This window comes from Populus nigra, chromosome 3 (assembly GCF_951802175.1).
Source record: "Populus nigra chromosome 3, ddPopNigr1.1, whole genome shotgun sequence".
Classification (NCBI taxonomy): domain Eukaryota; kingdom Viridiplantae; phylum Streptophyta; class Magnoliopsida; order Malpighiales; family Salicaceae; genus Populus; species Populus nigra.
Window position 1 is genome coordinate 20,659,137 of NC_084854.1, and position 22,113 is coordinate 20,681,249.

At 32.2% G+C, this 22,113-nt stretch overlaps 2 protein-coding genes across 3 annotated transcripts; one reads left to right on the forward strand and one right to left on the reverse strand.

Annotated features, from left to right (window-relative positions):
* Positions 1-608: 608 nt before the first annotated feature.
* Positions 609-2,337, reverse strand: LOC133689086 (dof zinc finger protein DOF5.1). Its single transcript, XM_062108814.1, has 2 exons — positions 2,106-2,337; positions 609-1,939 (listed from the first exon to the last, which is right to left on the reverse strand). The coding sequence occupies exons 1-2, from the start codon at positions 2,154-2,156 to the stop codon at positions 1,010-1,012; spliced, it is 981 nt and encodes a 326-aa protein (XP_061964798.1). The 5' UTR covers positions 2,157-2,337; the 3' UTR covers positions 609-1,009.
* A 13,144-nt stretch (positions 2,338-15,481) lies between these two features.
* Positions 15,482-21,640, forward strand: LOC133689829 (probable ADP-ribosylation factor GTPase-activating protein AGD6). 2 transcript variants are annotated; one of them, XM_062109894.1, is made up of 4 exons: positions 15,482-16,550; positions 16,639-16,728; positions 20,588-21,098; positions 21,216-21,640. In XM_062109894.1, the coding sequence occupies exons 1-3, from the start codon at positions 15,732-15,734 to the stop codon at positions 21,083-21,085; spliced, it is 1,407 nt and encodes a 468-aa protein (XP_061965878.1). In that variant the 5' UTR covers positions 15,482-15,731; the 3' UTR covers positions 21,086-21,098; positions 21,216-21,640. The 2 variants fall into 2 exon arrangements, with proteins under 2 accessions (XP_061965878.1, XP_061965877.1); XM_062109893.1 differs by having other exon boundaries at positions 20,588-21,086.
* The last annotated feature ends 473 nt before the right edge of the window (positions 21,641-22,113 follow it).

Consider the following 22,113-nt stretch of genomic DNA (forward strand, 5'->3'; position numbering starts at 1 on the left):
TAATCAAAGTTGGCTTTTTTCAAGATCTTTTAAAGCACATCTTTTAATTTGATATATACCATGACAGTTAAAATTGCTTGAAAATATACACAGTTAAGAGCCATCGCGTCAATATTGGCTTTGTGGAAATTCGGACAAGCTAGTGTTTTTCTTTTAAGTGAACCAGCTTGATTTCTACTGCTCTCTCCACTTGATTTACCATATAGACTGAGTACAAAATCTATGAATGGTTCAAAAATAAGTCTGCCACACTTCGAGAGAAACATAACTCTTGAATATCAACATATAAGAGCATCTCATAAGCTAGCATACAGCTGAATTCCTATATTATGCACCACATTTTTTAGACTAGCCAGCAAGAGAATGGCTAATAACCCGAAGAAAGTTCAAAAGATGCAAGACAAATACACCAAAAAAAAAAAAACAAAGAAAGAGGCCATGTACTCAGAATCTCTATTTAGACCTAATTAAATCATGTCTGAACTCGAACACGAACTGAATTGGACCATGTTTGAGTTCCTTCTGAGCTCCACAAGAGATCGTTCCCAACATACAATCTTCATTCACAACATATAATTAATTAATGAAGTTTTTTTTTGTTACTAGAATTGCTAAAAAGATAATCTGGTACAATCTCCATCGATTCATACACTCTGCTGGGTTTAAACATGCTAATACATTAATGTCTTCATAGTACATTAAGGGGGGGAAAAGTAATTAAATTAGACCAAAACCAAAGAGAATTATAAGTCCTACCATTCTAGGGTTTCTCTACTTAAACTCTAATTGCAAAGTCCTTGAATCATATTCCAGCTAATCATGATTATAGATCGTACCAAGAGGAGGCAGGTACTATATCCCACTTGCTTTAGTTTTCTTTGGCTGAAGAGCGCTACCTCCACAGACCCCAATGACAAAAAAAACAAAACAAAAAAAAAACCCCGGAGCTTCACCACACAAAACCATAGACAAAATCTATAAAGGATTGCTAGTGGAAGAAGAACTAAAACTAGAAAGATCTGTCCATGAAGTACCACTCCGGGTACTGATCATTCCCTGGAATTCCCAAGAACTGCCTTGACATATTCAACTCCTGATTGTCTTCCATTTTCACAGAAGCTAACGGAGTAGCTGTAGAACTTGATATCTTTGGCCTTATATGATCAGCTCCACCACCATAACCAGATGGTTCAGCACCACCTTCAAATGGGTATAACCCAGAAGCAGAAGAATCCAATCCTCCCAAAAAGGGTAATTGTTGTCCTTGCTGCATCCTCCACTGGTCAAAACCGCCCATTGACAAAAGAGAACCTCCAGCACCACCATTACCACCAAGACCAGCACTAGCTAAAGCACTACCCATTTGAAAATTCAGGTCACTTGCTCCTCCAACAAGAGTTTTTGAAAGCGCACCATAATTTAACCCAATATTACCAGAAGCAAATTCAGTATGATGGTGAAGTGGAGCCATGAACCGCATGGGCGGAACCTGTGGTCCAAGACCAAATGTATCACTGGTTCCGCTGTTAGAAGAGACGGTGCTCGAGGAACAGGAACCGGTTTGACGGTAACCACTTATTGGAGATTTTGAGCTGCTTTCCTTGCTTCTCTTGTTCCTCCTGCAGCCTCCTCCAACAGGGACACTCCTTAAGGCACCTCCTCTAGTCCAGTACCTTCTACAGGTTTTGCAAAAGTGGCGAGGCTGGGTGAGACTGTAGTTATTGAAGTAGCAAAACTTGGTGTTGGTTGATTCACATCTTGGACATTTTAATGCTGCCTCCGGCAGAGGTATGTTGGCCATCCGTGCTCGATCTGCCATAGAACCGGGACGGATGGATCCTGCACCTCCACTTCCATGAGGTTGTGGGGGTGGGGGTGGTGGAGGTGGAAGATGCTGGGTAGCCGTACTGCTACTTACTCCAGTTTGGTGATTCGGTTGCTGCAAAATAGAGAAAAAGCAAATATCTAGTATATTCAAAACAAGATATAAGGGGAGAAAAAAAAAGGGGGAGGGGGAGGAAAGTAGCTGGAATGTTTTTTATCTTTTGAATTTTGGCTTTCTAGGATAAGAAACCTTAAGAACCAAAAATTGAATAAACACTTACTTGTTGCCAGTTGGCTGGATCAAGATATGCTGGGATGGAAGAAAAATCCATGGTTCCTATATGAGCTTTCTCCTTTTGTAAAGGTTGATGGGGTGATTTTTTGTTAGATAATACTAGTGGAGAATCACATCAATAAGAGGAAGTTCTTTGCAGAGAGAAGCTACAGGGAAAGAAATGAGAGAGAGAGAAAGAGAGAGAGAGATGGTGAAGAAGGAATGAAGACCAAGAATAAAGGAGAGGACTTTATATAGCTATTTATATCATAACTTAGTGCTTGTTTGTTCTAGCTTGATACCTTTTTGTTTTTTATTGCGTTTTAGGGTTCATAGAATAGAAGGCGATGTTTCTTAATCTATAAGATTCTTTGTGGCTCTGTGCCAGGAAAAAAGAGATTAGTGGCCTCTCCTCTTGCATGGAAAAAGGTTATCTGTATGATTAATTGTTTTGTACAAGACCATTGCTTAGTGTGTGCTTGTGCTTGTGACAGTGTGTTTGTAAACCAGCTTGTGGCAGTTTGGTCTACATGGATTAGTGTTTACTTAGCTAGCTTCATTAACATGATTAAGTAAATGATAAAAGAAATGTCAATTAAAGAAAGAAAAGGGACTTCTCGGTGCCGTGGTGACATCGTCACTAAGCAGTATTATGTGACCCGACTGTATGAACCTTTTCACCGGTCTGGTCTGTTCTCTTCCCCACTCTTGCTTTATTTTGCATGGGAATTTTAACATCATCGCTACTTCCACTGTCTCTTTGACCGCGTGGGTTGTACTCTCTAATGGGGCTTTAAGGACGTTGGTGAAACTAATCTGCTGTGTTCTCACATCAACATACCACGATATTACACAGATGATAAAGATTGGAGATGGCAAACTCGCATAAATAACTAACCATGACTTCAACATTCGAATCTCTTTGTTCCTGTGATTAGGGGATGGGAGAGAATTAGCTTTAAAAAAAGGAAGAAATTGTTGTTAGCTATAATCTTGTTGTTGCTGTTGGCATGTTTTCTTAATTTTCAATAATTAATAAATATGTACATGTGTACTATACATGGATGTAGATATTTAATCCTATCTAAACCTAATGAGCTTTGTATAATGGATTCTAATATAGTAAATACAATACTAATAATACAACAGATAATTAGGTTTAGAATTATATTTGATCATATTGTTTTAATACTCCTCCAAAAGTTGAACAGAGCAGCCATATCCAGCTTGAATCGTATAAATATAAACCAAGATGATGAGAGAGGTTTAATAAGCACATTAACAATCCAGCTTGGATTGTAGAAATGTAAATCGAGACGATGAGAGAGATTTAATAAGCACATCAACAATCCAATCATCAAAATAAATAAATTGAACTTGGAGTTTCTTTTGAGCAATCACGACAAAGTAAAAATCAATCTCAATATATATCATGGAAGCATGAGTAATCAAACCGCGAAAAAAATGAGAAGTTATTTCAAAAATATTAAGTTCATGAAGTAGAGATCTAGCCCATTTAAGTCCAACAATAGCATTGTCAATAGTTTTATATTTGACCTCTATAGAAGTGCGAACAACAATATATTGTTTGTCATATTTCTAAGGCATCAAGTTGCGACCAAGAAAAATAGCATAACCACTAGTAGACTTTCGATCAACAATATTAGTTCAACCATAATCAATAAACTCATTAAGTGAGAGATCACTTTGACAAGTAAAATGCAACCCAAAGAACAAAGTACCACATAGATAATACAGGATGCACTTAAAAGCCAACCAGTGAGCATTAGTAGGAGAATGCATGAACTAACATACCTTGTTAACCATAAAATAATTTGTAAAATGATTAAATACAGTACTACCCAGGCTCGAATGGTGCTTCGAGTTATTTCTTAAGAGCTTGTTCGGTATTATGGTAGCGGTTGTTTTTCAAAGTGTTTTTTACTTGGAAATGCATCAAAATAATATTTTTTTTATTTTTTGAAATCATCACATCAAAAAAAAATATAAACTCCTAAGAAAATTAATTTCAAGTAAAAAAAATTAATTTTGCAAAAATATTTTCCAATCGCAAAAATAAATGGGGTCTAAATCCTAGATGTATTTCTGCTACCCGAACTGAGAGAATCAAAAAGTCTTTGGGATTTCCATAAAACCACGATGTGGTTTGAGAGTGGTAGTAAAGGGTTAAGGTTTTTTGGTGTACTTTTTCTCAATTCTTGATGAATTAATCCATAAATAAATTGATTTAGAGTGATAAGAATAGCCATTAAAAGGGTAATATAATAAATTGGATGAGTTGGTGAGTTCTACAACTAGAAGTTAGGTTTCAAAAGGGGGGTTGTAGAGAGTTTGAAGTTCCTTTTGTTCTTCATATAAAATTGTCATCTAATCAAGGTAAAGAAGCGCTCCTAAATGAATAACTTGAAGAAATATCAGGTACATGCATTATAGGATATGTTAGTGTGTGTGAAGAACTTGAAATGTTATTCATATATATGGAATTAGGTTTGGCTAAGTGAGAATTATATGATTTGAGGAAGAGAAAGTAATTGTATTTGGCTCTTATGGGTTTTATCCAAAAAGAAAAAAAAAGGTACATTTTGAATTTTATAAGTATAGAAAACTATTGTTGACGATATGTGTTGAAAGTGTAATGTATGAAGGATGTGTTAGTTAGTTAGAATTTTATTAAGTGTGTTGGTAAAGGAAGAAGGGACTTAACTTAAAAAAAAATTATAATTGATTGCTAATGTGTTTGTTGAAGTTTAAAATATATTAGATAGGAATAATTGGTCTAAATATTGAAAGAATGCATGGAAGATATTTTATTATTTGCTATGTCTATAAATTTCAGCCTGGTCAATTTTGATATATAGATTCCAATTGATATTAGAAAAAAAAAATGACTAAATTTATAGTATGACTCTTCATAAAAATTATAGGTAAAGGTGTTGTTGCCTTTCAATTGAAACAATTTTTTTTTATTTAGAGTTATAGAACTCCATATATAAACAAAATACTAGGGGAAGATCAGGCTGAAAGCTATTGGACAGATTTGATGTCTGACTTCTAGTTGAGTTTGGGATCTGATATTGATAAATTTGAAACATGTTCCTTCATGAAGATTGTAAATAAATGTGTTAACTTTTAATTTAAACAAGTTTTCCTTTATTTGGAGTTATAGAACTCCATATTTGAATTAAATACTAGAAAGGGGTATGGTTGTATGTCATAGGAAAGATTTTGTTGGTTAATTTCTAGCTAGATTTGAGACTAGTAAATGACAGAAGCTTGGGCATATTCCTTCATTAAAGTTGTGCTTGAATATGTTGATTTTCATTAAAAACTAGCCTTACTTTGAAGCTATAAAACTCTAGTTAGGGATCGACAACCGCAAATAGGTCATGCTGTAACTTGATAGATAGATTGTATATGCGTGTGAAATGAGTAATATTTAGTAGGCTAATAAGTGAATTTGATTTTGTTTCCTTCTTAACAACTGAATATGTGTTTCTTAAATTTCAAAAGGATTAAACCATACTTAAATCTAAATATCAATTGTTGATTTATGAAAGAAACACTAAACAGTGTTCAGCATATGTGAGTTACATTAATTTGAGTAAATGATAATTATTTTGCTTACGAAGTTATCTTTTATAAGATCCCACATCGGAAGCGAGTGTCCAGAGTCAAGGCCTTATAAGTGCATGCTCACCTTGACTAGTAAGATGCATTTTGGGGTCATGCGTGGCTGTCAAGAACAAAACCGTGAGGGGGACCTGGGTGGAAACCCTGGTTTGGGTGGATTGGGAGGCCCAAAAGCGGACAATATCTTGCTAGTGAGATAGGGTGTTACATTTGGTATCAGAGCCGAGGACGGCTCGTCTTAAGGTGGGGGGGATTATAAGATCCCACATCGGAAGCAAGCGTCCAGAGCCAGGGCCTTATAAGTGCATGATCACCTTGACTAGTAAGACGCGTTTTGGGGTCATGCGTGACCGCCAAGAACAAAACCGTGAGGGGGACTTGGGTGGAAGCCATGGTTTTGGGTGGACTGAGAGGCCCAAAAGCAGATAATATCTTGCTAGTGAGATGGGGTGTTACATTTTTGGTATAGAACTTTAAATAAAATATTATGATGATGAAATTGAAAAACACGTAAATGAATAAATGAATATATGTAAGTTTGTGCATGTGGGATCTTGAGAAAAATGAACACTTTAGATGGCATTTTGATATGAACTAGAGTTATTGACTGTGAATTGAATCTTGTTATGGTCCAAGAGAGGAAGCTGAAACAGCCCAACATATGAGTGTAGGCACACGACAGCATGCCCCAAGTAGATGGTGAACACCCCCATCAAGTGTTATCTTTTTACAATTTACGTTGTTACATTATCGAATTTTAACCTGAGGTGCATGATTGCATGTACTAATAATTAAAGTTTTGGGAAGAATAATTGGATTGATTGGCACTAGAATGAAAGTGCTAGAGTGTTAGATATCTATTTCAATATCAAATAGATGATGACATGTAAATGAGAATGTTAGAAAGGTGTGGTTTTCAATAGGAAAAGCCAGAACCATTAGCAATTGTTTTGAAAAGATAAGCTCAAGAAGATTTTTTATTAAAAGGCTGGAAGATAAGTTAGCTAGAGTTATGGGCGTCCAGTTGGGACAATTAGATTAGGGGTTATCTAGAAAGGAATGATAACCGGAACTTAAAAAGAAAGATTGCATTATCTTTTAATGGAATAAAAGACATAAGGTTAAACCTAAATAAGAATTGAGTAAGAATTGTAATTGGATAGAACTTTTAAAGAAAATTTCTGAAATGTTCATTTTTAGGGTTGATTCTTATTAATTTGCATAACCAATTAAGGTATTTCACGGTTTCAACATGAGGTAGTCTTTCATAGCTTCGTTTTGTTTTGCATATCTAAGCGGGTCTTGTACATGCATTAAATTATAGTTTTATATAATTAGAAAAGCGAATTACCTTTTTGTTTTCATGGATGATTCACATTTTTATATGTAAACTGAATATTAACAACTTTTAATTAATGTACAAAAATAGTATTGTAAGATTGATACATGTATAATTTGCATAGTAAGTATTAATCTTTTGTTCAATATAGACTTTTAATTGCTTTCATATTTAAGTTACGTTGGTTATCAAGATAAAATAATCTGAATAGTGGATTGACCGAAATTCAGGATGATTGGACTATTGATGGTGATTTAGTTATGAACTTAAAATGTATTGTCGATAACTTAGAAAGGCAGGGATACAAGGGAGACTCAGTTGAAAATTTAAAAAATATATGAAATCATAATTAATGAGCCATTAAATAGTGATTTATCATAGATAATGGACTTGAATAACTTAGATTTCTCCCTAAAAAAGGGGCTATGTTACAAAAACAAATTGACCAAATAAAAATAATAAAAATTATTTATTTATATATTAACTTTGAACTTTCTAAATCATGCCTCAATCGTAGGGTTCGGTTCAGGATTTTCTGGAACCTGACTTCATTAAAACAAAGGCACTTTCATCGATGATTTCATTATCGATGTTATTGTACGAGTAACCTCAATATTTGTAAATCTAAAATTCCAAAAATTCATTGAAATTAATTATTCAAAAATTACCCATTGTTGTTTATTTTTTTAATCGTGCATGCAATGAAAACAAATTTACATTGAGTGATCGGGCTTCCATTGAGGAGATTAGTCTTTCAATAAGAAAACTCCTAAAAAATACTTTGCTTAACTCAATTATGAGTAACACCAAAACCAGAAAACTTTTGTTTACCAAATTAAAAATCAAACACAATGTCCTCGTACAACAAGACAACATCATACAATTCTTCTTTCAGCGATACCGGTGGTGCAATATCCCTTTCAATTATACCTACAAAATAAGTCATTTCTATTCTTTCTATACTTGTGATCGGTTGGCAAAAACCTTCAGTGACAATACAAAAATGATGTTTTACCATTATTTGTTAAGGTGAAAACCTTATTATTTCCATATAATACATGTATGTTAATTTTCCATATGTGCTCCAACCATAAACCATAAACCATTTCTACACAGGAAAATCATTGATGGTCTATATCAAAGCTTCCTTCATTTGAAAATTTTATTTCCTCAAGACATCATACATTAAAAACCTGGATGACCATAATTTCTTCAACTCATCAATCAACGGACAAAGACAAACATTTATATTTCTATTTAGAATATTATGACCGATTACGATCGTATGTAAGAAAATGAACTCTGACCTTTTTACACTTTCCCGGTGGCAAGTTGTAAACCGTAAGTATTACTAGTCAACAAGAATATATGGTGTAGTAAATGAACTGGATGAATTGAATATGTCTATACATAACCAAACACGTACATTCTATGGTTCTATTGAAAGCTGAGGATGCATTTTATTAAACTGTTTACAGGATTCACAATAAAAAAGGTGCACCATAACTCCATCAACTACATCATTGAATGATGTCATGTCATGTGCTCAGTATTATTTAGAGACATGAATAATCTTTGCAATCTAGGAGTGATCGAGAAGTATCTCAATTTTTTATGTGCGACAAGAGTCCTTCCCTTTCTAGTTCTTGGTTTATACCGAGCATGCCAATAGGTTTTGCACTCGATCAAATCTGTATTTTCTAGATAGTACAACATGCAGAAGTTTGGACACACGTTAATTTTCAAGTATCCTAACTCAGGAGGTTTCATCATGGATTTAGCAGCATAAAAGTTTTCTTTCATTTTATTCCCTTCAATTAAAATGCTTCTTGCATATTCGATGATTCTATCATAATCAACCTTACTCAATCCATTAACTGACTTGATGGTGAACATATATGTCATAGCCGATAATTTATTGTGATTTATGCACTCATCTCATAATGGTTCGTCAGAATCTTTCAAAAGATCAAAAAACCTTGTTGCGTCTACATTTAGTTCTTCATTTATGATTGAATATTCACTTTCATCACCCTAATTTATTCTCATTGCATTCATAACCATGCTCTTATAATGATTATTATTATCATATACAACTCCATGCATGTTGTTAGTACTAGAAGTTGACCCAACTATTTTTTTTATCATGGTCTTGTAAGGAAAATATGGTTCTCCTTGTGCAAACCAAATCAAGTATTTCTCCATGAACCTTTTTTTATAGAAGATACATTATAACAATATCTAGATCGGAAAATTTTTTATTTTCACACGTCTTATATGAACATCTAATACCGTCTCCGCTAATATTTTTGGATTAGATAATGCGTATTTAATAAAACTCTCAACCCTGTTATAATAATCCATCTTACGCCACCCTTTAGGTGAAACTCAATACATTTAAGAACAATCATTATTACTTTTATAAAACTTATATAGAATATTGATGACAATATGTATTAATTAATAATATGAACTAAACAAATTATTGGTACCAAACTAATTAGTTATCATTGGTTTAACTAAAATTTATTCAATCTATTTTAATAGTACCATTAAATCATTATCAGTTTTCTACAAAAATTCAAATCCCTTCAAATTTACTGAAATTTTTAACTTAACAATAAAATAGATAAAATATAAAACGAACCCATTAAATAATCCATTATTTATTTCAATATAAAACACCTAAGTTACAAAATCAAACTCAAATTTATCAAATGACAAACAAATATAATTTTTTGAAATCTCAAATAAACCCTAACATTTACAAACCATACATTTGTACAACAATTTTTTATGGGAAAAAACTATAAAACAAGTAAACACACAAACAAACTATATGCACTACATCAAAATGCCAAAAAAACTGTTAACATTTTAAAAATGGGTTACAATAAGTGATAGTTTTGGTTACTTGATGTAACGAATCTAAAAAAAATGAACCGGATGCTAACATACTAAGTGTTAGGATGGCAGGATTTGTAGTGATGAGATCTTGATTTATGACAAAATATGATGATGTTGTGTGTTTTTAACTGACGAGTATATTCCATCGGTAATTCTGTCTGTAATAATAATTTTTTTTTTTTTCATATATGCATTTTCAATTATAATTTTCTTGGTATTCACCAATAAAAGGTTTACATGGTGCCGAGAAAAATAGTGATATAATATTCCATAAAATATTCATTTATCAGTGAATACAAATAGTGATATAATATTCCGTACAAAAATCATTATTATTCATACTTCGCACACGTCATAGGGAAATGCATAGTAGTATGAAGAAAGAAACTAGAGAGATAGAGAAAGAATTAAATACGTGAGGAAATCCTGCAATCCACCACGTCATTTTTTCATAAAAGATAACAATGATTGATTATTAGTGTTTACCCATCATTCTAGTATAAATGTTGTATTCAATTCAGATACTATATTTTTAGTTTGGTTACTTTTGGTTTTTTTTACATGTTTTTTTATGTTTTTTTTTACCCAAAATTGATTTCTTCATCTTTTTTTTGTTTCTTTTTTTTTAAAATTTTTTTGTTTCAAAATTATCTTTGCTAAATTTTTTAAAATATTGAGCTGGTTGAAAATTTAACTATGTAGTTTTTTTCTTTAAAACATTGTGCATTGTTATAATATTCTCATACATTATTTTTTTTTAATGATTTCTTTATTTTTTGAAAAAAATAGTCTTTGTAGATTTTATTTTTTTTATATTAAGTTAGTTGAGAATTTAGCTTTGTAGTTTTTTTTAAAAAAAAATATGGATTACTACAGTGTTTCCCCTGCATAGTTTTTGTTTTGCTGCGATGTTTCCTCATATATTTTTAAAAAAAATTATCTTTATCGAATTTGTTTTTTCAATATTGAGCTGGCTAATAATCTAGCTTTAGTTTTCCCCATATGTTTTTTTATTTTCTTTTTATTTTTCTTTTTTTCCAAAATTGTCATTTTTTACATTTTTTTTTGTTTTATTTTTTTCAGAATTATTTTTGTTGATTTTTTTTTTTACTATTGAGCTGGTTAAAAATTTAGTTTTTTTGTCTTTTTCTTTAAAACATTGTAGCTTTCCCCACATGTTTTTTTTTCGCTTTTATTTCCTTTTTTGTACATTTTTTTTCATTTCTTTTATCCAAAATTGACTTCTTTGTTTTTTTTTAGATAGCATTTGTCAGTTTTTTTTATATTGAGCTGGTTGAGAGATTAGCTTTGTAGCTTTTTTAAATAAAAAAAAAACACTATGGATTACTATAGTGTTTCCCTTACATGGTTTTTGTTTGGCTACAGTGTTTTCCCCACATGTTTTTTTTTTAAATTATCTTTGTTAAATTTATTTTTTCAATATTGAGTTGGTTGAGAATTTAGCTTTAGCTTTAGCTTTCCCTGTTTTTTTTTATTTTTTGAAATTTTCTCTATGTTTTTTCATTATAATTATAATAATAATTATTATTATATTATGGTTTTTTTTTTGCTTTTGCTTTTGCTTTTTTTTTTTTGCTTTTTTTTACATGTTTTTTTTGTTTTCCTTTTTACCCAAAATTGATTTCTTCTTCTTTTTTTGTTTCTTTTTTTAAAAAAAAAAATTTGTTTCAAAATTATCTTTGCTAATTTTTTTAAATATTGAGCTGGTTGAAAATTTAACTATATAGTTTTTTTATTTAAAACATTGTGGATTGCTATAATATTCTCATACATTGTTTTCTTTCTTTTTTTATGATTTCTTTATTCTTTTTTTTTTCAAAATGGTCTTTGTAGATTTTATTTTTTTTATATTAAGTTGGTTGAGAATTTAGCTTTGTAGTTTTTTTAAAAAAAAAAACAATATGGATTGCTACAATGTTTCCCCTACATAGTTTTTGTTTTGCTGCAATGTTTCCCCATATATTTTTTAAAAAAATTATCTTTATCAAATTTATTTTTTCAATATTAAGCTAACTGGTAATCTAGCTTTAGCTTTTCCCATATATATTTTTTTTTTTTCCTTTTTTTCCAAAATTGTCATTTTTTACATATTTTCTTTTTTTTTGTTTTGTTTTTTTTCAGAATTATTTTTGTTGATTTTACTTTTTTACTATTGAGCTGGTTGAAAATTTAGTTTTTTTGTCTTTTTTTTAAAAACACTGTAGCTTTCCCCACGTGTTTTTTTTTTCGCTTTTGTTTCGTTTTTTGTACATTTTTTTTTCATTTCTTTTACCCAAAATTGACTTCTTTTTTTTTAGATAGCCTTTGTCAGTTTTTTTTTATATTGAGCTGGTTGAGAGATTAGCTTTGTAGCTTTTTTTAAAAAAAAATTATTATGAATTACTACAGTGTTTCCCTTACATGGTTTTTGTTTGGCTACAGTGTTTCCCCAACATGTTTTTTTTTTAAATTATCTTTGTTAAATTTATTTTTTCAATATTGAGCTGGTTGAGAATTTAGCTTTAGCTTTAGCTTTAGCTTTCCCCACTTTTTTTTTCATTTTTTTAAATTTTCCCAACGTTTTTTCATTATAATTATAATTATAATTATTATTATACTATATTATAGTATATAACTGTTTTTTTCTTTTGTTTTTTATTTTTATTTTTTTTAATGAATTTTTTTTGTTTGATTTAGTTTGTTAATGTTAAAATTTTTTATTTAGTTATCAGATTTTCATGATACGAATCTCGGGTTTGATGGGTTAACCTGATTTGACGAGTTATTTTTTTCATTTAGTTTGGTTTGTTAAAGTTAATTTTCTTTTTATTTAATTATCATATTTTCATACTTTCATGACACATATCCTGGGCTTGACGGGTTAACTTGGTTTGATGGGTTAACCCGGTTAATTCTGGGTTAACCCGGTTAATTCTAGGTAAACCCGTCATTTTTTTTTTCTATTTAGTTATCAAACTTTCATGACGCAAATCCCAGGTTTTACGGGATAACCTAGTTTAAAAGGTTAACCCAATTAATTCAATGTTTTTTTTCTTTTTCTTCATTAGTTTTTTTTCTTTCTGTTAATTTTTTTTCTTTGTTTTTTTTAATTAATCTATTTAATTATCACGCTTTTATGACATGACCTTATAGCCAGACCCACATCCAGTATTCTTGGGTCCGGTGTTACAGTCAGGCTCACTTAAACTTGGGTCATGCAAGTTTAATTTTATTATTAATATTATAAATATTACTCTTAGGTCAGGCGTTGCAACCAAACCCAAGATTCTTGGGTATAACTTTGCAGAAAAACTCAAAAATTTTTTTAAAAAATTTAATATTTTTTATGCAAAAAAAATAACCCGCAGAAAAACCCAAGATTTTTAAAATTTTATTTTTTTTAATATTTTTTATGAAAAAAAATGACCTGCGGCATCGCGCGGGTATCAAAGCTAGTTCTAGTATAAATGTTGTATTCAATTCAGATACTATATTTTTAGTTTGGTTAATTAAATTAATCATTATAGTATTTTTGAATTTTTTTTCAATTAACCCCTATATTCCCTAAATCTATTCAATTAACTCAATAGCATTATTAAATATTTATGTATAATTTATGTCACAGTAAATTATCTTAGAAGATTTATTGAGACTTGAAAAAGTTGTTTATTAAATTAATTGGACAAGCTCAGAGAACAAAGGTAAATTGAATAAATTTAGAGAAGATAAGAGTTAATTAACTAAATTAAAATTATATTGATATAAATAAATGAATAGTTGATACAAATATAGGAGCAAATTTAAGGGTTTTATTGTTAAATATATACACACACACGTACAATTAATAATCACTATTGTATTTATGATTAATGTATCACACTATTAATAGAAAAAAGACATTGCTAGTTATTTACTTACAAATAATATTTATTAAATACATTATTGTTTAATAAAATACACTTTTTATTAAATTCTTGCTTTATTATTTACAATTTATAGTATTGTTCCATATGCATTATGCTAGCAATATTAGCCGCTGTACCCTTGTGATGCAAGGATCCACTTATTCATAAAGCCAAGTCCATTACAAAAACTTCTAAAGCCCAATTCAGAACAGGAGAATTATAAATAAGCCCAATAAATAGTTCAGAAAAGCTTAGGCCCATACCAAACCGAAACCCAGAGCACTTCCTTCTTTCCTTTCTAGTTTCTACGTTAGATAGTTAAAAAGATTGTTTCAGAGAGAGGACATTAACTTACAAAATTTCAGTATTTCTTGCACTTTATTAATTATAAATTTTATTCATAATTAAAGTTGTTTAATTAGCTTTTTTTTTTTGCACATTATGAATAAAACATAATTAAGGAAACATGATAAAATATAAAATACAAATTCGTAGATATGTGTGTGTAAGGCCCGTTTCACTTTCCCTTGTATAATATTGTCCGTTATGACTCAGCTCAACCCAGCTTTCATGTCTCACGGTTTTGTTTCAGGCATCTCACAGGTCCCAAAACACATCTTACAAAGTTAGGTATCAACTGTCTTAATATGCTCTGATTCTAGACACTATTTTTTTATGTGAGATGTTACAGTGTATGTGTAGTGAAGGATAATTTCTAACTAAGATCTGAACTTAACGATGAGGTTTTTTTTCTAAACCAAAAGGACTAATATATGAGCTATTTTAGAAAAATATAAATTTTTTTTAGTTTTGTTTTTATTTTTATTTTTATTTTAGTTTTTTTTCTATTTGAAATGAATAATTTTTCTAGTTTATTTCTACTATTTAGTATTATTAGTATAGACTTTCTAGTTTTTTCTATATAAATAGTTGTAATAATATCTTAACAAGTGAGATATAAATAAATAAAATTAAGTATTTTAAAAATCTTATAATATTTTTATTTTTGAAATATTTAGGTTTGTAATAAATCTTTTTATTCTCCGCTTTTAACTGTGAAATGACATGTGATATTTCAAAAATAAAATTTAAAATAGTATAAAATATATGAATATTTACTCTAGTAAGAAATATTTCATGCATATCAGATTAAATAAAATAGTATCGACAACCATGATCTATCCATTCTCCATTACTACGGGTGCAAAAAGTTGTAAATTATAATTATAGTTTAATAAAACTAATTAATTAATTCTTATAATTCAAAAAATTATATATGTAATTTTTATATTTTTAAATTTGATTATAATTTTTTTACCAATTTCATTTTTTTTAATGAATTAATTTTTTTATTTATTAAAAATTAGAATAAAGAAAATAAAAATAGTTAAAATGGGAAAATTTAAAGAGGAAAAAATTACTAAATTATGGAGGGTCCACACGAATGAAGGTATCATCTTAATTATTTATTATACTATATGGATTAATTAGTTAAAGTTAATAAACTATAGGGACTAGTTTATAATTAAGTCGTCCAATAAGGAAACCGATTGTTTCATTCCATAATAATAACAAAAATAATAATAATTGCTTAATTGCACCACCACCAGCAAACTTTTTGCGGTGTCGGTGAGATCCCCCAGTTTTGCATGCGACGAAACAAACAGAGGCCTCTCAGTTGTTCTCTGACACGCTTTCTCCATCTCCCTCTCCCTCTCCCTCTCTTTAATATTCTTAGTCTCTTTGGATCCCTTTGATTTTTTCGCTCTCTTCAGAGAAATAATAATAATCCAATTTTCCATTCATATTTATCGGATCTGATCTGATCTTAATGGCGGCTTCCAGGCGTCTTCGGGAGCTCCAATCGCAACCAGCCAATAAGATCTGCGTCGACTGTTCCCAAAAGAACCCACAGTGGGCTTCTGTTTCTTACGGTGTCTTCATGTGCTTAGAGTGCTCTGGCAAACACCGTGGCCTCGGTGTCCACATCTCCTTCGTCCGATCCGTCACCATGGATTCCTGGTCCGAGATCCAGATCAAGAAGATGGAATCCGGCGGAAATGACAAGCTGAATGCCTTCTTAGCTCAATACGGTATCCCTAAAGAAACAGATATCGTAGCCAAATACAACACTAACGCCGCTAGCGTTTATCGTGATCGGATCCAAACACTAGCGGATGGAAGATCTTGGAGGGACCCACCGGTCGTTAAAGAAACTATTGGTAGCAAGAAAAAGCCCCCGCTGTCTCAATCTGGTTCTGGCGGCGGTGGCAGAGATAGTTATTCTAGTAATAATGGAGGGTGGGATAATTGGGATAACGATGATTCGCTTGGATCTTCTTCTAGTGATGTAAGGAGGAATCAATCTGTTAGCGATTTTAGGGGGGGTAATACTGGTGGTGGTGGCGGCCATGCAATGGGAGGGCCTGTGAGGTCGAGATCCACGGAGGATATCTATACGAGGTCGCAATTGGAGGCTTCTGCGGCGAATAAGGAAAGCTTTTTTGCTAGGAGAATGGCAGATAATGAGTCGAGATCTGACGCTATCCCCCCTTCACAAGGTGGGAAGTATGTGGGATTTGGATCTAGTCCTGCACCTACGCAAAGGAATAATAATTCGCAACAGGATGTTCTCTCTGCTGTGTCACAGGTATTTTGCTGGAGTTTTTTTTTTTTTGTGCGGCTAAAAATGATTGAATGATTGGTGATCTACTTGTTTGTGTGGACTTGTTATGCAGGGATTTGGTAAGTTATCTATGGTGGCTGCATCTGCGGCCCAGTCAGCTGCAAATGTTGTCCAAGCCGGCACAAAAGAATTAACTTCCAAGGTATTTGGATTTGTTTCTCTAGCTAGTATTAAGGCATGTTTGTTATTTCTTCTTTTGAGATCTGTCAATCTAAGTTTTGGATATCCTAGGATTGCTATGAAGCATTGCAGCATTGAATTTCGAATTAGTTACCGGGTCAATGAACCTAGAGAATAATATGATTCTCATAAGCATGGAGATCTATTTGTCATCCTGTAATATCAGTGCCTGGTTGTTTGTTCTATTATAAATAGATAATAGATCCCCTCTCCTTTAGCTTACATCAAGTTTAGTGATAGAACAATACTGATATTGCTTAGCAGATCAACCTTGTGTTGTCTGTGTGTAGAGGGAGGTGGTCATCATTGTAAGTGCTAAGAAGTCTTGGTTAAAGCACTTGTCTTGGTTACATTGGAGAGAATTGTGCATGATTTCAAGGAGTAGTTGCTAATGACAGTGTGGGAAATAGCTCCAATTTCTGCCATACTAACTTAGATGATAGAGTTTGTTGTGGTATATAGGGACTGTAAGGTGATTAACTGAGGGTAGTAAGTGGTCATCACAACTGATCATAAGAGTGCTCAAGACTGCTGTGATGGAGGTGAATGGTTGAGATTTTTGGTAATTAAGAAACTATTGTTTTCAAAATGATTTTTTTTTTTTTGCCATAAATTAGAGAACTGATTGGCATACAAGAACCATTTTGAGAAGTTAGTATGTTATGATATGGCTAATATCTTGCCAGTGATTTCTTAGCTGAATGGGGTAGATTTTGCAATTATTGGTAGCACGCATGTTTTTCTAGTTATACAAGGGGATCAAAGTTGGGATTTTTCTCACCATCTCCTTGATTTCTGTCCACCTATCCATTTCCTATGCACATAAATTCCCTTTTATATATTATAAATTTTGTTATGGTGGTTGAGGGGGCTCAGTCAAGTTTAAAAATTTTTACTTGCATAAAGAAACTCATTTATTAAGGCATCCAAAAGTTTGAAGTGGCGGCATTGTTCGGGTATATGTAGAACAAGAGATGTCCTACCTAGAGGTTCAACTCCATTTATAAACCCATCATTTAAGCCTGTTTGTTAGTTTATTGAAAATTGTTTATTTCTAGTATATTTAGAAGAAGAGAACCATTAACTAGAGTTTTGACTCCATTTATAGACTTGTACGTATGGCTTGTTTGGTAATTTGCTTAGAACTGTTTATTGTTTTTTAGGAAGGTATGTGAAGTAGAAATTGTTCTCTAAGATTTATTTTAAGAAATATAAACATATATTATTACCTTAAGAAATATAAAAGCTAGGAGTAACAACACACAGTAGTTATGGTGATGAGATAGTGGTAATGAGGTGGTGGTAGCTGTGAAGGCATGGTAGTGTTGCTGTGGTGGTGATGGCTATTAGTGGTGATGATGAATGTAGCAATAGCAAATTGATGGTGGTGTTATTTTATTTTCAATGAGTGGTGGTGGTAGTGTAGTAGGATAGTAGTGTAGTGGCAGGGTAGTAGGATAGTAAGTATAGTGGCAGCCACAACTTGGCAAGAACAATGATAGTTAGAGCATGGGTGGTGGTTGTGGTGGGTGATAATGATGGTGGTGGTTATGCTAGTATGCTAGTGGTATACATTGTATGCACGCAAGGTTATAATGGTCATGGTGTTGGTAGTACTGGTGGATTTGATGATCATGGTGGTAGTGGTAGGAGGTGATGATGATGATGATGGGTTAGTAGCATAGTATACCCTTGTACTCTTAAATGTATACAAGTTTTGTTCTTTTATAAATATTTCGACGGATTGAATCCCTGTATCCTTTGTTTCATTAAGGATTTAGTCTTGCCTCACTCATGTCAATTGGAGTGGGTAGATGTCGAGCACATAAGACGTTATATTGCTAAGAAATGACACATCTTAAAGAAAAATTATGTAAATATAATAAACCAAAGAGAGAATTTAAAGAAATAAAAATCGAATTCTCTCTCCACAACAAAACCTAGATAATCTTGTGAGTGAGTGTTATGGAGGAGCTAGTGTGGTTTCTTGGTGAGCAAGAGGGAGAGTGAGTTGTGTTTTATGTTTTGTGTAGGTTAGTTTCATTTCCTTTACGTGATGGAGAGTTTAGATTTGTCTTAAGTTTTTCTTTTTCCTTTTCTTTTTACAAATTTCTAATCTTTTCATTCAGGTCTAAGTGATTGGTGTCAATACTTTTTTACTATCTGCTTGCAAAAGTTCATTGTACTTTTTAACAGCTTGTCTATTCAATTTTGATTTTTCAATGGGATATGTTTTCTTTTCCTTCTTTTTCTTTATTTTTCATTATTCTCACCTTTCATGGGTTGATGGGAAAAATAAATATCAGTGCCATTGTTATTTTCTATTTCTCCAATTTCTCCTTTTATTTATTCTTTGCATCATTTTAATTGATAAAGTTTCCAGTTACTGCATGTGTCAATTGACAGAAGTGGATGGAGTACTAACATTGTTACACAACTAAGAGTGTAGGGGCTCATCTATAAGAAAAATTGGATTATGAAAAGCTTAAAATTTATAGAGCACAAGGACAAACTATGCCATTAACTGGGTGATGAGTGATGGGGAGAGTGGTGGCCATGGTAATGGTGGTGGTTGTATTATGACAACGGTTTGGTTGCCATAGTGATATGGCGGTAGTTGGAAAGGTTGTGGTTGTGGTGGTGTTTCTGTTGGTCATATTGGTAGTGTGATATCCTGCCAATAGAAAACATAGAAATATTTTGTGTTGTCTAAAAAATATCTTACAGTTTTTAAAATTGTTTAGTAAAATATAAACGGTAACCAGACATGGTTTCTATTTTTCTCCTAGAAAAATATATGAAACTAGAAATTGATGATTCCCAACAACAGCTTAGGTTTTCTTTTCTTTTGTTCATTGTTATGACTTCAATGATTTTACAAATTCATCAGAGTTTTTCTATTGTGAAAACATACAACTTTCTTTGTATCATTTCCAAAAAAGTTAAAAAATTGGGTGGACAGATAAAGGCTATTCTTTGTTTGCCATCACTGTGACATGTAGAAAAAAAATATTATGGTATTTCCTTTCTTACATCATTCTTAAATTAATGACGTTTTATATATCAAAGTGGGCAATGCTGTTTTGATATGGTTGGACTGTTTAATTTTGATGGTTGACATGAGGATGCATTAATGAGAAGAAGCAATTGAATTGGTTTATTGGGAGTTGTGCGGGGAAAAGCAAGGCAAGGAATGTTGTGGGCTGAAGTGGTAAAAAAATGTATTCAGTATTGATTTACATCTCATGCAGAGTTTAACCTGGAGAAGAATGCGCATCTGATTTTGTGTTTGATTTGGCACCATTCTCTTCTTTGACAAATTTATCATATTAAGCAATTGATTTGGCACAATTCTTAATGTTGTTTTATGATGCAACTGGGGTGGTGTTCAACCGGCAACAAATCGATGTGTGCTATTGCCTAGATGAAAAACAAACACAGAACAGTAGCGATTCATTATTGGTTGCCTTGAATGGGTAAAAAATGGTGTTGGATGAAGTGATAAAGTGTGAGAAGTGTCACAGCAGCTTGCACATGTTTAGCCACAGAAAAAGTGAAGAGAGGAGTGGATCCATGTAGATTACCAACTGCGTGGGTTTGAAGCGTAGTTGAGTTGTTTGTTCTCTTAGCTTTGTCTATCACTTTGTTTTTGTCTCAGCATGTTAAATCATTTCTGTATTGCATACATCTGTCCCCATTTGCTGCAAAAACTTATTTTTGATGATAAAATTGTTCTGCTAAGTTTGTGGTTATATATGACACAAGAACTATCAAAAACTTGAATTAGATTAAGGTGGTCTGTGAATAAACCTTTATTACAGGTAAAGGAAGGTGGCTATGATTACAAGGTGAATGAAACTGTCAATGTCGTTACTGCAAAAACAACAGAAATTGGACAGAGGACATGGGGGATTATGAAAGGGGTAATGGCAATAGCTTCGCAGAAGGTTGAGGAGTACACTAAAGAAGGCCGTAACACTGACAACTGGCAACAGAGTGATAATCAGAGTAATGGATACTATCAAGAGTTTAATAAGCAGGAAAATAAAGGATGGAATTCTTCTTCTGGTGGACAATCCTCAAGTGGTCATCATAATTCTTATGGCTCAAGTTCTTGGGATGACTGGGACCAGAAAGACAACAGGAAGGAAGATAGCATAAAGTCTACTGCCTCGCATAGCAATGATGATTGGGCAGGTTGGGATGATGCCAAAGATGATGGATATGATGATAATATCTACCATAGTGCTCCCAGTACAAAATCCGCTAGTCACAACGGAAAGTCAGACGCCTCATGGACAGGGGGAGGCTTTCTTTAGGGTATGTTTTTAAGTAAGTATTTTTCTTTTGTTCTTATATCTGTGTAAAATTTGCTGGGAAATGGAAAAAGCTTCATTGTTTGGAATGATCTCCGCTAACTTGTATATTGCTTGCTATTCCTGTTATCAGGTAGATTCACATTACATTCTCGCCAAAACCCTGGTCTTTTCTGAAACATTGGTTAGTTCATGAACGGATGCTTGGCAGGCTGCGATGATGACACAAGTGTTGATATGAATTTACACTTTGGCGCAGCTGATTAGAAAACTGTCGGCCGGATGTCTTGTATCATGTGGGTGGGAAATGGTTTGTTTAGATTGCTATATCTTCTGCAACTCTTTTTTCCCTTTTAATTCTTTTTTATTTCAAAAAATCCCTATGAACGTCACAGTTTCTGGTGTGTTTGAAATTAGTTTATATAAACAAGGAGGGGCTGGTTGCCCAAACCAAAAGAGGACTGCTCTTTCTATGCGAACATCATCATGTGACTTGAAAAGTCAGCATTTCTTTGTAATTGGGATGCCTAATCAATTATTGTTTTCTTTTTCTTTTTCGTTTCCCTTTTCTTGGGGATCATCACTCAGATTCCATGTTTTCCCCAATTGAAATCATTAAATTCAGTCTGTTTCCGAGGCCCGGGGAGTTTATTCACTCTTTCTGCAAAATTCTTTTGCTTGAGAACATGATGGAATTAAGTGATTTCCAAACATACCGTTAGTTTTTGAAATTTGTGCTTTTCTTCATCTACTCTCCTATATATATATATATATCCTAAATTGAGCTTCAAAAAGGCCTTGAAGTGCAAAAGTTTCTATCTCAAAGATGAGATCCAGTCCACAAAAGCAAGATTCAGCAGGGATCTAATCTAAAATACTAAAGACTTAGAAATCAACCAAACTTGTAGGCTCCATATTTAAAGTGTTATTTGCCTTTATAATAAATATAAAGTACTTGTTATTGAATTCAAACAAATACACTTTCAACAATACATAAAGACAATGATGTTTTTCGTAGCAATACAACGGAC

Excerpts from the sequence above, each read along its gene's own strand:
- LOC133689086 (XM_062108814.1), bottom strand. The coding sequence starts at position 2,156 with ATGGATTTTTCTTCCATCCCAGCATATCTTGATCCAGCCAACTGGCAA. Across the intron at positions 1,940-2,105 it reads ATCCAGCCAACTGGCAACAA|CAACCGAATCACCAAACTGG; the intron begins GTAAGTGTTTAT and ends TCTATTTTGCAG.
- LOC133689829 (XM_062109894.1), top strand. The coding sequence starts at position 15,732 with ATGGCGGCTTCCAGGCGTCTTCGGGAGCTCCAATCGCAACCAGCCAAT. Across the intron at positions 16,551-16,638 it reads TTCTCTCTGCTGTGTCACAG|GGATTTGGTAAGTTATCTAT; the intron begins GTATTTTGCTGG and ends CTTGTTATGCAG. Across the intron at positions 16,729-20,587 it reads CAAAAGAATTAACTTCCAAG|GTAAAGGAAGGTGGCTATGA; the intron begins GTATTTGGATTT and ends CCTTTATTACAG.